At 42.8% G+C, this 14,448-nt stretch overlaps 2 protein-coding genes across 2 annotated transcripts in view; both read left to right on the top strand.

Annotated features, from left to right (window-relative positions):
* Positions 1-107: 107 nt before the first annotated feature.
* On the top strand, positions 108-6,884 carry wee1 (WEE1 G2 checkpoint kinase). The gene is made up of 9 exons (XM_084185375.1): positions 108-1,290; positions 1,847-2,058; positions 2,406-2,469; positions 2,678-2,850; positions 3,904-4,172; positions 4,446-4,633; positions 4,762-4,932; positions 5,316-5,461; positions 5,815-6,884. The coding sequence occupies exons 1-9, from the start codon at positions 796-798 to the stop codon at positions 5,969-5,971; spliced, it is 1,875 nt and encodes a 624-aa protein (XP_084041501.1). The 5' UTR covers positions 108-795; the 3' UTR covers positions 5,972-6,884.
* Positions 6,885-7,129: 245 nt separating this feature from the next.
* Positions 7,130-14,448, top strand: part of LOC311149258 (switch-associated protein 70-like) — a 28,240-nt gene continuing 20,921 nt past the window's right edge. The window contains exons 1-2 of the mRNA XM_084186363.1: positions 7,130-7,250; positions 7,935-8,075. Of these exons, the coding sequence (XP_084042489.1) occupies positions 7,155-7,250; positions 7,935-8,075 (237 nt within the window). The 5' untranslated portion in view covers positions 7,130-7,154. The remainder of the gene's footprint in view (positions 7,251-7,934; positions 8,076-14,448) is intronic.

Genomic DNA, 14,448 nt, shown 5'->3' with positions numbered 1-14,448 from the left:
CATCAAAGAGAATGTAAATGACGTAGCACCTACTGGAACGCCCATCTTTTAAACACTCATCGTTGGTTCCAATTGGCTGAGGAGGAGGTCATCTGACCAACGGTCGCGGGAAGCCCTTCACCACGCGCTTGATAAGGATGCGCTTTTAGTTTCGTGGAAACAATTTTTGTAAACATAGCTAGCTTGCTAATGATTTGTTGTGAAAATACACTTTTGTAGTTTGTAACGTTTTTAAGATAACCAAGTAATTTTATTGCGAGATTTTGGAATTATATTTTTTGGGTACTCCGACGGATTTTATGTTTATTTCTATTCGCGCTGGTTTCTGGACGAGGGGTTGCAGTACTGCGCAGCCATTTTCCGGTACCTAAGCTAACGTGGCTATAGCAGTGGAGTGACCACGGCAGGGGCGTGTAGCTGGTTAGCTAACTGTATAGCTAGCGACACATCTACGGAACAAATATATCAGATGAACATAAACTTGCTTGAGATGTATGTTACATTTTGCGACCCGTCAACAAGAGAAAGTGTTCGCTGAATGTACGGGAGATTTCTGAGGAAGTTTGACTTTTTGCCATACTTACGTTAGCTAGCTAGCGAGTAGCGTCAACTTTGCTGCGTGGCTAGCCGACTGACTTGATATTACAAGCTACAGTCATTATCGTACGGTGATACATAAATACTACAGTAGTTGTATAGTAATTACGCGGATTAGCTAGCTAACAGTTGGTTAACGTTGCAACTTTAGCTATAAACAAAACATTTTTTGAAGAAAAAGCGATAGCCAGGGTTTAAATGAAAATGCAGAGTTACAGTTTCTTTCGTCGGCATGGAAGTTCATCTCCAAACGCCCGACCAATATGTCAGAAGATACAGTTTACGCCGAGCGATGAAGAGGATGACCCGATTGAGGACGGCAACAACAGTACAGGAGCTGAATCGGGCTTTACAGAACTGGACTCTCCAATGCATGAGCTACGGGACAGTGTCGATAAACGACTCGAACACAGCAGCCCTCTGAATCGGACTGGGGAACGCGGTGATGTGGAACTGTGGGACGAAGAAGGATTCGGTTCTCCGTCTCACCTTCAGTCCCCCAGTAGCGTTATTTTCACGAAGGGGTCCCGGTCACCACGGAAAAGCTCTCGGGTGTATGGCAGTTCACCGGAGCGGTTATACATTCAGGACGATGGGGAAGGCTCGAGCTCACCTATTCCGGACTGCCCCGAAACACCTCCACACAAAACCTTCAGAAAACTTCGCCTTTTTGATACTCCACACACACCAAAGGTTTGAACTTTTGATCCAGCATACCTGCAAGCTATAATATACCTAAAATTGGCTAATATTGTTTTGACAACATAGTTAGCTAAGTAAGTTACATGGCACTAACATTTATGGAGTAGTAGTTATGTATGCCATTTTCCGATGTGTGTAGTACTTTACAACATGCTGGCAGCATGACCTAGTGACTGATCGAAACTTTACATTTAAAATGTTTTTAATGGTAGCTTTTGTTGAATAATAGTAACCGCCCAATTACCTATTTTTAGTAATACTATACAATTATATAAAACGTCAGTCAGCCTGCCAAATGAGTCATTGATTCGAAGGCAGGCTTTTTCATGGCTGGACATGCCTCACTTATCCACACTGGAATCCTTGTCAACATCAGTATTATGCATTGATAGGCAGATTTGTTTAAATTTTCACTTCAACTTTACTCAAATAGTTATTTATATTTGTGATGTTATTTCAGGTCATTGGGAGTATTTCACTTTATCATAATAGTTTGTGCTCTAAGTGTCTCAACATGTCTTGAATATGTTCATTCTGTCATTCGCAGAGTTTGCTGAACAAAGCCAGAACTGCCAGCTCAGTGTCCTCAAGTAGGAGAGTTGCTCTCTTCAGGAATGTGGATTCCACAGGAAAATCTGGTCCAGACAGCAGGAGAAGCCAGACCCCTTTGGTCAACATCAACCCCTTCACCCCCGAAGCCCTACTCATCCAGTCTACCACTCAACAGAGGAACAACAGGAAGAGGGCACACTGGAACGAGTATGTCACTCATTAAGCCTATATTTCTTTTAGTCTAATACTAACTTATTTGGCAATCTAAAACAGTTTAACTTAGTCTAATTTAAACAGACAATAATTGATCACTTATGTTTTTATCTTATCACTTGATACCTGGATGTGTCCATATGTCGGTACACACAGATTGTAACCCATTGTTATTGCTAGCTGGAATCGTTAAATCCGTTGACTAAGCATCAGTAAGGCAAACGTCTGGCAGGAAACCAAGACCAGTCATGGTCACTAATGAACTCTGCCGTGTGTGAAGACCTCAGTGCTGCCTTCTGGTGGGTGGAATGTGTGCTAACAAACTGTCTCGTTTTATTCAGCTCCTGTGGTGAGAACATGGAGGCGAGTGATGCTGAAACGGAAGAAATCATTCCTCCGCCAAAGGTAGTTATTTTCGAACCATTCTGATTTCTTTATAGCATTACGATAAACTAGGTTCACTCGCAGGCATGTTATTCAGCAAAGCTCTCAACAGGATGTTCATTTACACATATCCACTTAGATGGAGTGTAAAGTGAGGCAATAATAACATAGTCTAACTAATATGTTATTTGGATTATTATGATTTTCTATTAAACCTCTCCATCCTCAGAGAATCACCATGATGGAGAGCAACATGAAGTCCAGGTACGCCTCTGAGTTCCACCAGCTGGAGAAGATCGGCTGCGGGGAGTATGGCGCAGTCTTCAAGTGTGTCAAAAGACTGGACGGCTGCATCTACGCTATCAAGCGCTCAAAGAAGCCCCTGGCAGGCTCTGTGGATGAGTAAGTTGGAGTTTATCTGTCTGTGAAACAGGAGCACGCTCTAAATATACTGAACGAAAATGTAAATGCAACATGCAACAATTCCGAAGATTTTACAGAGTTACAATTCTTAGAAGGAAATCAGTCAATTGAAATAAATTCAATAGGCCCTTATCTATGGATTTCACATGACTGGGCAGGGGCGCAGCAATGGGTGGGCCTGGGAGGGCATAGGCCCACCTACTGGGGAGCCAGGCCCAGCCAATCAGAATGAGTTTTTCCCCACAAAGGGGCTTTATTACAGACAGACAATACTCCTCAGCATACCCCCGCTCCTCAGATGATCCCGCAGGTGAAGAAGCTGGATGTGGAGGTCCTTGGCTGGCGTGGTTACACGTGGTCTGCAGTTGTGAGGCCGGTTGGACGTACTACCAAATTCTCTAAAACATTGGAGGCGGCTTTTGTTAGAGAAATGAACATTCAATTCTCTGGCAACAGCTCTGTTGGACATTCCTGCAAGTCAGCATGCCAATTGCACGCCCCCTCAAAACTTGAGACATATGTGGCATTGTGTTGTGACGAAACTACAAATTTTAGTGGCATTTGTCCCCAGCACAAGGTGCACCTGTGTAATGATCATGCTGTTTAATCAGCTTCTTGATATGCCACCCCTGTCATGTGGGTGGATTAGCTTGGCAAAGGAGAAATGCTCACTAACAGGGATGTAAACAATTTTGTGCACAAAATGAGAAGCTTTTTGTGCGTATGGAACATTTTTGGAATCTTTTATTTCAGCTCATGAAACATGGGAGCAACACGTGTTGCGTTTTTATATTTTTTGTTCAGTATATATTGTGTATGGAATTCTTGCTGAAGCCAGTCTAAGATATGCTGAAGTTCTCACATCCTCCCTTTGTTGCTGTCACCCATGTATTCCAACAAGACTTGGGAATAGTATGTCATATCCAGTCAATAGTAGCTTGAATAATAAATAGTATTAGTTATCCTAACCACAGTAAACATCAAACTTGAAGAAATGCCTAATCTAATCACATCCGTGTTGTCCCCCCCCAGGCAGAATGCCCTCCGGGAGGTGTACGCCCACGCCGTGCTGGGCCAGCACCCCCATGTGGTGCGCTACTACTCGGCCTGGGCCGAGGATGACCACATGCTCATCCAGAACGAGTACTGCAATGGCGGCACCCTCTCGGACGTCACGGCCGAGAACTACCGGCGGCTAGGCTTCCTGTCGGAGCTGGAACTGAAGGACCTGCTACTGCAGGTCACTCGCGGCCTCAAGTACATCCACTCGTCCTCACTGGTCCACATGGACATCAAGCCTAGTAAGTACCACTGTGGGGATGGAAAGCATTCATTTTAATAGTAGATGGGATTTGTCATAATGAAGTGGAATTTTCTTTACATTTCTGTTTAGTTAACAGTAGCGAGAAGAGAAACCGGCACACAGCTCTTGCTTGTATCACTTCTTTTATTCAAGCATTTAACAGCAGGACATCTTGTGAATCACATCCCTAATTCAATGCAATTTGTTTGATGTGTTTTTGTCTTTACTTAGTCATTGAGGACAAAAAACGAGTTTGCATATTGTCTTTCAGGCAATATTTTTATCTCACGCAAGACGGTTGGCAGTGTAGACGCGTGTGATGAAGAGGAGGATGAAAAGGATGGACTGGCCACCAGTGTGGTGTACAAAATAGGGGACCTTGGCCATGTGACGAGGGTGAACAATCCTCAAGTTGAAGAAGGCGATAGCAGGTTCCTGGCAAATGAAGTCCTTCAAGAGGTGAGTTGTTTTCTCTCCAGTAGAAACTTGCCACACCCCCTCCCCCTAGCTAAAGTATTATTAGAAAATTCAAGGTCATTCAAATGATTCTTTACAACGTTCCTAATCACGTCAACCTTTTCTCTCAGGACTACAGTAACTTGACGAAGGCGGACATCTTTGCCCTGGCCCTGACTGTGATCAGTGCCTCGGGGGCGGAGCCTCTGCCCACCAATGGGGACAAGTGGCATGAGATCCGTCAGGGAAAACTGCCACCCATCCCACAAGTGCTATCTCAGGAATTCCTGAGTCTTCTCAAGGTAAGAACTTGATGTTACTTCAAGCTTTTTCCTTTGAATTGTGATGTAGGTAAATTTAAGAAGGTTATGACTGTTTTCTAAAAGCAGTCCTTTTCCTCTTGACCCTTTGCTTATACCACAGCATTATTGAATACTTGTTTCTGATTGGCTAGAAGGGCATTCTAGAATGGACATTAAAACCAGATAACGGGACAGTTGGAAAATATAAGTTTCTATGCCACTGCTATTCAGTGGTGTTCACTGTCCTGTTATAGGACAAACTGATAAAGCTCTGTGATATTGCAAGATATACTGTTCATTTGAATTGTGCTCTCAAACATCAATTGGATTTACAGTTGCTAGTTTTCAGGTGGTAACCTCAGTTTTCTCCCCCTCCCCTGCAGCTGATGATTCACCCTGATCCCACCAGGCGGCCGTCCACCTCCGACCTCATCAAGCACCCGGTGCTGTTGACCGCAGCTAGAATGAGTGCTGACCAGCTCCGTGTGGAACTCAACGCAGAGAAGTTCAAGAACGCCCTGCTTCAGAAGTAAGTACAGAATGGCAATGGCACCAAAAGTGAAACAACGATCTGATGTAGCACAACTTTCCCCTAAGTCTGTTTTTGTCAACACCAAAGGCAGTGGTTAGCTAGTTGTTGCTCTTGCTTTTACATGGGTATACCAGTTTCTCCCTGCTGGCACCTTGTACCACTAGTGAGCCAACCTACCCATAGTGTGACATAAATTGATTCATTGACGGCTAAGTGACATTTGAAGATGTAGAAAAGGCGGGGCTTGTAGATTAGAGATTTGCGGTATGGACTTTTGGTTTCACCATCTGTTTGTCTCATGGTGCAGTGTTTCATTCAGGTTTGGTCTAACTGTTCATTGGTTTCCCCAGGGAGCTGAAGTTGGCCCAGATTGCCAAAGCTGCTGCTGAGGAGAAGGTTCTGTCCACGGACAGAGTCCTGACCCGCTCCACTGTCCAGCCCAACCCCAAAACCTCTAGACTCATCGGCAAGAAGATGAACCGCTCAATGAGCCTGACAATTTACTGAAACACAGACCCCCCCCCCCCCCCCGAGTGGGGAACATGGACTGGAAAACTGATATCTAGGGAATTTGACTAGCTACGTATTCTGTTGGGTACAAGTGGTGAAAATGGACCCCATTTCCACTGGTCACAGGAGAGACTTTTCCCTGTCAAACTCAATGCTGTGGGTGGACCTTTCTTGTCAGACTCGGTCAAGACTGAGACTAGACATTGCCATACTCAATCAGTACTGACTTGTCAAATCAATTACCAGTAATCCTGGTAGTGGACTTCTCTTGACAGAGAGACCAAGCATTCCTTAAGGGAGTTACTGTACCTTTTTTTTCTTTGTCAGATCCAAGTCTAAGTAGATTGCAGAGGCTCTCCACTGTACTCCATGCACTTCCTTGAAAGCCTTGCTCTTTGATGGAGAGGGGCACAGAGAAGCCCTCCTCAGTGTGTGAACGTACCAGGCCACAGACGTGCGCACCTTACTGCCTGATGCCAGGCATCCGAGGGTCTGACAGACGATGCTGTTAAGAGCACTTTGGAAGCAACGGGGGAGAACTTGCCACATAACCCGCTGCTATTCATGTTTGTCTGTGTCCCAGGGGGTTAATGGATTTTTCGTTTTCCCTTATGGTCGTTTTAAATCATTGCACCTGTGATCATATTGTGGACCATAACCTTTTTTTTTTTTTTGTTGGTTTCAACTATCCACAATAAAAACAATTGTGAAAATGGATCATGCAATACATGTAAGAAAATTGTTTTAAGAAGTGCTTTCTTTGCCAAAATTAAACTGGTAGATTTACAGCCTCCAACCTTATGCTTCAATCCTGCCTGTGTAGCATTAAACAAATCATTGTCCTGTTCTCCCGTTTCTAACTCTGTTATAGCCTGTACATTGTTTTTAAAATAAATTCTTATCAAATTCATGCTGGTCTTCAAATTAATATCACATATTACATAAGGCCCTATATAAATATGTATTACCATCACCTTATCGCACAACTGTAACCAATTCAGTTCAATGTCAATAATCAAGTTTTATTTTGACTACATGCCAAGAGGAAGTGCAGGACTAAAATGTGCGCTGACACCGCTGGAAAAGCAAAGTGTCTGGCAGCTTATCACGTGACTGTCATTGTATCCTAGTATGAGAGAAACGTTCCCATACACGAACTACTTCTAGTCAAGCAAGCGCAATGGCACTACGAGACGAACTTTTAAAGGCAATATGGCATGCTTTCACATCGTTGGACGTGGACAAAAGCGGGAAAGTGTCCAAATCACAGTTAAAGGTATGGAATTATACTTACCTAGAGAATGTGATTGTCAATGAAACCCGAGGCACGTCGTTAACTTTATTAAATAATGTCACGCAGAAACCTTTTGAGCGTCTTGAAAAGAGGTTGGCATCAAAGTGAAGAGCACCTGATTTTGGTTGGACACTTATTAGTAATAGAGGATGCATTTGGAATTGTCCCCTGTAGAGCATGGCGCTTGCAACGCCAGGATTGTGGGTTCGTTTCCCACGGGGGGGATGCACTCACTAACTGTAAGTCGCTCTGACTAAAATGTCAAGTCATTTTAGCCCAAATGATTGTTTGCCTTCCTATTATTACAGCGCAGACCAGGTGCATGTCAGACTTCAGTGGTTTATGTAAACTACTTGTGGATGGTTAAAGGGAACCTCTTGTTTGTTATGGCACACCTGTTGACGTTAAGTGATTGTCAGAATATTTTGTTTATTTTAGACCATAATTGGAATAATAATTACATTGTTGAGAGAAGGGGGGCCCGAGTGAAAAGGTTTGGGAACCCCTGGTGTAGTTGCCTAGAACCCTTTCCAGTGACTGATGTGTTCAACGTCTTCAGTAAGTAGAGATACATGCTATTTGGGCATTGTTGCTGCATTTAATATAACTATCGGCTGTGTGTGAACTGTGAAGTCCTGATAAGAAGTGGGGTTTTCCTCTTTGCAGGTGCTCTCTCATAACTTGTGCACTGTGATGAGGATCCCCCATGACCCAGTGGCCCTTGAGGAGCACTTCAAACATGACGACGAAGGCCCTGTCTCTACTCAGGGCTACATGCCCTACTTGAACAAGTTCATTTTGGACAAGGTGAGCCCAACATAGTACAACTTAGAGTATCTATGCCCCTCAGTCAATCAATCAGTCACTCACTCACTCAGTCATTTACTGCTGTTTTACTGTTTTGTCTTCCTTCTGTTGATGTGATAAAGGGTCACTGAAGTCTAGGAGGAAGATGACAAGGTTAGAATCACATTGTTTTAGTTTGTCATCTTCAACCTTGACTTCAGTGAACGCTAGGGATTCTATTGTTGGTCAGAATTGGTCATTAGATTGAGAGTAAAGGATTCCTTTTCCAATATCACAACATGGATACCATGGTGACACATAGGCATTCCTTTGCCACTGTCATAAGGGTGAGAATTATTGTGTAACGTCATAAAGGGTTAGCAAAACAAGTTTGGCGCTTTCTGCTGGTGTCATAAAGGTTTACCATAGTGAAAGAATGGAATTTGTGTGTAAACTTACAATGTCACTGGTGACATTTGGACATTCTTTCTGCTGTCATAAAGGCTTACTATGGTGACTGGAATTCTTCAGTGGTGTCAGAAATAATTACTACAGCAAGACACATTTGTTCATTTCAAAGAGGGGTGCTTCTGTGACAGTTTTGTAGTTGTTGATTATATTAAAGGTTACCATGATGAGAATTTGTATGCTAATTCTTGTGAAATGTCACAGAGTTACACTTTATTTCATGAGATGTTTTATCGTAAATGTTTGGCATACTTGTTGTTTTCATACTTGTTGTTTTTCATGTCACAGAATTCTTGTGTGTTGTTCTAAAGAATTACTACAGCATTTATTGTCATCATCGACAGTTTAAAAATAGATTGTTTTCGGTTAACGTTTAAAAATGTTCCTGAGAACAACCCATTTTGAACTTGTTGTGCATTTCATAATCTGGGATTTCCATTTGAAGGCAGATATTTACTGCTCAAGTGCTTCCTATGACACACACGAGGAAATAGATGACAAGGGATTTTACAACCCACCTTCCAGTACATCAGCCCATTCTATTCTCTGACGTGTTGATATATCCTCTCCTGTCACTTCCTCAAGCTCTCATTCCTCTAGTATTACAAAAAGGTTTCAGGAACCTAGATATGACATCGTGGACAAATGTCAAGTCTCCCCACCCATGTGGATATGACCCTACCATACAGGTCAGGGGCACCACCCCCACTCCCCAGGGAAACTCCACCCTAACAGTCCTGTGTGTGTGTGTCAGTCACCCTCTTCCTCACTGAGTGACTACACTTGTTAGACAATTATGGTGACTCAGCTGGAGAGACAATCAAGTTCATCGCTGACTGTTCCATCATTCAGCACATCATTCCTCCTTGCCTACTGACCCTATAGAGCCTGGAATGCATTGTTAATTGGGAGCTTCATTTGTTCCCCTTTTGTCAGAAGGGGAACAAAAGAAAGCAATGCTACACAAACACCAGAGCACCCAAATAGTTCAAGGCTGTGAACATATGACCTTAATTTAGTTAACATTTTAAGGCTGCTGTGGATGAATTATTTCCTCATTTCATGTCTTGCTAGTTCAACCCCTCTATCCGTCTTAGTCTTGCCTAAACCTCAACACATTTCAATCCACCTTTCATGATAGAGTAAGACACATGCTCTATATCATATTCTACCTTGTTTGTAATTTCACAATGACTTTTGATATCCGTCACCTGTCCTCTGCCCTCGCTAAACAGTAACAACAGGCATCTCTGTGTGATGTGACAATTTGATGGTAGGACGTTTCAGTCTCCTGGAGGGCCAAGGACAGTGATAAGACTGTTTGTAAACTTGTTAGGACATTCCACTGCAAAGAATGCTGATGAGCATGTGTATCTGCAGTGGAGAGGCAGGGCTGGGTGCTGGAGGGGACGTGACAAGGCCCCCATTGTTGAGGTGTGGAGAGGGAGGGAGGGAGGAGGAAGAAAGAGAGAGAGAGAGAGATCAGTCTGGACCAGCTAGTACGGAGCGAGAACGAGATGACCATGACACAACATCGTGAGGGCAAAGAGAGAGCTGCTATTTCATAACAATCTCACTTCTACTGCTCCTCCCTCTTTCTGCTTACCTCGCTGGTGTTGTGAAATTACGTTTCCCTTGAGTTGGTGTTATTGTGAAATTACGTTTCCCTTGAGTTGGTGTTATTGTGAAATTACGTTTCCCTTGAGTTATCTTTACAGTGCAGTCTTTGACTCATCCAAAACAAACCACAGTTCTATAAATAGTGTCTGCTGGTGTTAGTTCAATTACCTGATTCTTACCTGGGCCACGTTCAATAGGCAAACTGTGTGGAACGTTGCAGTGAGAAATGTTATGAATAGACCTGACATTAAGCCCATGCTACATCTGAAAGAGTCATGTTTATCGTACGTAATTCTAACTGAACAGACCTATTGTAAAATATTCCCCCACCACCTTGTGAGGGAGAGGAAAATTAGAGACACATCGAACAGATTACTCAATAATGATAGCAATGTAAGCTATTATTTTGGATATATGTAATTTTATTATTGTGGATTTATACAACGGGTGGGTCTAATCCTGAATGCTGATTGGTTAAAACCGCATTCGAGTCTATTCCACAAGTTACCACCGGCTAAATCTATGACGTTAAAATGCCTATTTACTCTGTTCCACCTGACTGCGTAGTATGGGAGACCAAAGGCTGGATGGGTGACCTGTAGATAAATCAACTGTATTTATTCCAGTAGGAGGTGCTGCCCAGCCTTAACCATGAAACTCATATCTGAAAATTAAAACGTACACTGAACAAAAATATAAAGGCAACATGTAAAATGTTGGTCCCATGTTTCATGAGCTGAAATAAAATATCCCAGATATTTATCTCAAATTTTGTGCACAAATGTTTCCATCCCTGTTAGTGAGCATTTCTCATTTGCCAAGATATTCCACACCTGTCAGGTGGATGGATTATAAAGATGCTGATTAAACAGCATGATCATTACACAGGTGCACCTTGTGCTGGGGACAATAAAAGGCCATCCTAAAATGCGCAGTTTTGTGACACAACACAATGCCACAGATGTCTCCAAGTTTTGAGGGAGCGTGCAATTGGCATGCTGACAGCAGGAATGTCCACCAGAGCTGTTGCCAGATAATTTAATGTTAATTTCACTATCAACGTCGTTTTAGAGAACTTGGCAGTACGTCCAACCGGCCTCACAACCGCAGACCATGTGTAACTACTCCAGTCACGCCAGCCTCCACATCCATCTTCTTCATCTGCAGGATCATCTGAGACCAGCCAACCAGAAACTGTGGGTTTGCGCAACCAAAGTATTTCTGCACAAACTGTTAGAAACCGTCTCAGGGAAGCTCATCTGCGTATTCGTCATCCTCACCAGGGTCTTGACATGACTGCAGTTCCGCGTTGTAACCAACTTCAGTGGGCAAATGCTCACCTTCGATGGCCACTGGCATGCTGGAGAAGTGTGCTCTTCACGGATGAATCCCGGTTTCAGCTGTACCGGGCAGATGGCAGACAGCGTGTATGGCGTCATGTGGGCGTGCGGTTTGCTGATGTCAACATTGTGAACAGAGTGCCCCATGGTGGCGTTACGGTATGGGCAGGTATAATCTACGGACAACGAACACAATTGCATTTTATCGATGGCAATTTGAATGCACAGAGATACTGTGACGAGATCCTGAGGCCCATTGTTGTGCCATTCATCCACCGCCATCCCTTCATGTTTCAGCATGATAATGCACGGCCCCATGTTGCAAGGATCTGTACATAATTCCTGGAATCGAAAAATGTCCCAGTTCTTCCATGGCCTGCATACTCACCAGACATGTCACCCATTGAGCATGTTTGGGACGCTCTGGATCGACGTACACAACAGTGTGTTCCAGTTCACCCCCCAATATCCACAATATCCAGCAACTTCGCACAGCCATTGAAGAGGAGTGGGACAACATTCCACAGGTCACAATTAACAGCCTGATCAACTCTATGCAAAGGAGATGTGTCATGCTGCATGAGTCACACCAGATACTGACTGGTTTTCTGATCCACGCCACTACCTTCTTTTTAAAGGTATCTGTGACCAACAGATGCATATCTGTATTCCCAGTCATGTGAAATCCATAGATTAGGGCCTCATTTATTTAAATTGACTTATTTCCTTATATGAACAGTAACGCAGGTGCATGTTGCGTTTAGTTTCGTTCAGTGTATATACAAATATTGTACTTTTCTTATAGTAATTCTCATGTTTTTGTATATGTTGACTAACAGTGCATTCGGAAAGTATTTAGACCCCTTACATTTTTCCACATTTTGTTACGTTACAGCCTTATTCTAAAATTGATTAAATAAATGTTCCTCATCAATCTACACACAATACCCCATAATGACAAAGCGAAAACAGGTTTTTAGAAATGTTTGCAAATGTATATAAAAAAAAGAAAAAAAAGAAACAGTATTCAGACCCTTTGCTATGAGACTCGAAATTGAGCTCAGGTGCATCCTGTTTCCATTGATCATCCTTGAGACCAAGCCATGAGGTTGAAGGAATTGTCCGTAGAGCTCCGAGACAGGATTGTGTCGAGGCACAGATCTGGAGAAGGGTACCAAAACATTTCTGCAGCATTTAAGGTCCCCAAGAACACAGTGGCCTCCATCATTCTTAAATGGAAGAAGTTTGGAACTACCAAGACTCTTCCTAGAGCTGGCCGCCCGGCCAAACTGAGCAATCGGGGGAGAAGGGCCTTGGTCAGGGACGTGACCAAGAACCCGATGGTCATTCTGACAGAGCTCTGACAGAGCTCCAGGCCTTTATGGTAGAGTGGCCAGACGGAAGCCACTCTTCAATAAAAGGCGCACGACAGCCCGCTTGGAGTTTGCCAAAAGGCACCTAAAGGACAAGATTCTCTGGTCTGATGAAACCAAGATCAAACTCTTTGGCCTGAATGCCAAGAGTCACATCTGGAGGAAACCTGGCACCATCCCTACGGTGAAGCATGGTGGTGGCAGCATCATGCTGTGGGGATGTTTTTCAGCGGCAGGGACTGGGAGACTAGTCAGGATTGAGGGAAAGATGAACAGAGTAAAGTAGAGAGATCCTTGATGAAAACCTGCTCCAGAGCTCTCAGGACCTCAGACTGGGGCGATGGTTCACCTTCCAACAGGACAACGACCTTAAGCATACAGCCAAGACAATGCAGGAGTGGCTTCGGGACAAGTCTCTGAATATCCTTGAGTGGCACAGCCAGAGCCCGGACTTGAACCCGATCAAACATCTCTGGAGAGACCTGAAAATAGCTGTGCAGCGACGCTCCCCATCCAACCTGACAGCTTGAGATGATCTGCAGAGAAGAATAGGAGAAACTTCCAAAATACAGGTGTGCCAAACTTGTAGCGTCATACCCAAGAAAACTTGAGGCTGTAATCGCTGCCAAAGGTGCTTCAAAAAAGTACTGAGTAAAGGGTCTGAATACTTATGTAAATGTTATATTTCAGTTTTTTATTTTTAATACATTTGCAAACATTTCTAAAAACCTGTTTTTGCTTTGTCATTATGGGGTATTGTGTGTAGATTAATGAGGGGGGAAAACGATTTAATCAATTTTAGAATAAGGCTGTAACGTAACATGTGGAAAAACTCAAGGGGTCTGAATACTTTCCGAATGCACTGTATATAAACAATGTGAAACCTATAAGGAAAATATTTATTTTGTAGAGGTTAAAATGTCAGAACATACACAGAACATACACACAAAACTCATAGATGACTCATATTTTGTCTCAAATACCATATCTTTGTAAGAAATTCACCACAATCATGTAGTGACTTGTGTATGTCATATGACATAAGTTAACACACATACACTACTAACATATAACATACAAAATCTTACCAGATACTTATTAGCTTTTAATCTTATTCTGCCATAAAATATTCTTATTTGCTTTTCATGATTATTTTTCATATGGGAGGAGCATTTTCAGCTTTTTGTTTGTGGTCATTTTAGTCTTTCATTCAGATTAGGGTGTAGTTAGATGTGTGTTTTAAACACTCCTAAAGCTGTCTCCTGACCATAATACACATACTGTTTGTGTTTCAATAGTCTGTTTCTCTGTTTATGCACATCTTGCTATTTGTAGATTGCTGATAATCAGTATCAGGTCTATCGCTTGTGGTTTAGCTGAGTTGAGTCATGCATCTATATAAACAGCTAAGTGTCGTTCCATGTCATTTCAGCAAGCCATGACACCCACCATCTCAGATTGTTCTGTAATCGTTTTTGAAATAGATACAATTAGCATTCCTTCAACATTTTGTTGAAATATAATTTAATCTCTGAGAAATTTAAGCAAATTTATTGCACCCAAATTGGCCATTTTCAATTATAGGATTCATTA

This window comes from Coregonus lavaretus (genome assembly GCF_964263955.1).
Source record: "Coregonus lavaretus genome assembly, chromosome: 21".
Taxonomy (NCBI): Eukaryota; Metazoa; Chordata; class Actinopteri; order Salmoniformes; family Salmonidae; genus Coregonus; species Coregonus lavaretus.
This window is presented reverse-complemented; position numbering and strand designations above follow the sequence as displayed.

Excerpts from the sequence above, each read along its gene's own strand:
- wee1 (XM_084185375.1), top strand. The coding sequence starts at position 796 with ATGAAAATGCAGAGTTACAGTTTCTTTCGTCGGCATGGAAGTTCATCT. Across the intron at positions 4,933-5,315 it reads AATTCCTGAGTCTTCTCAAG|CTGATGATTCACCCTGATCC; the intron begins GTAAGAACTTGA and ends CCTCCCCTGCAG. Across the intron at positions 5,462-5,814 it reads AAGAACGCCCTGCTTCAGAA|GGAGCTGAAGTTGGCCCAGA; the intron begins GTAAGTACAGAA and ends TGGTTTCCCCAG.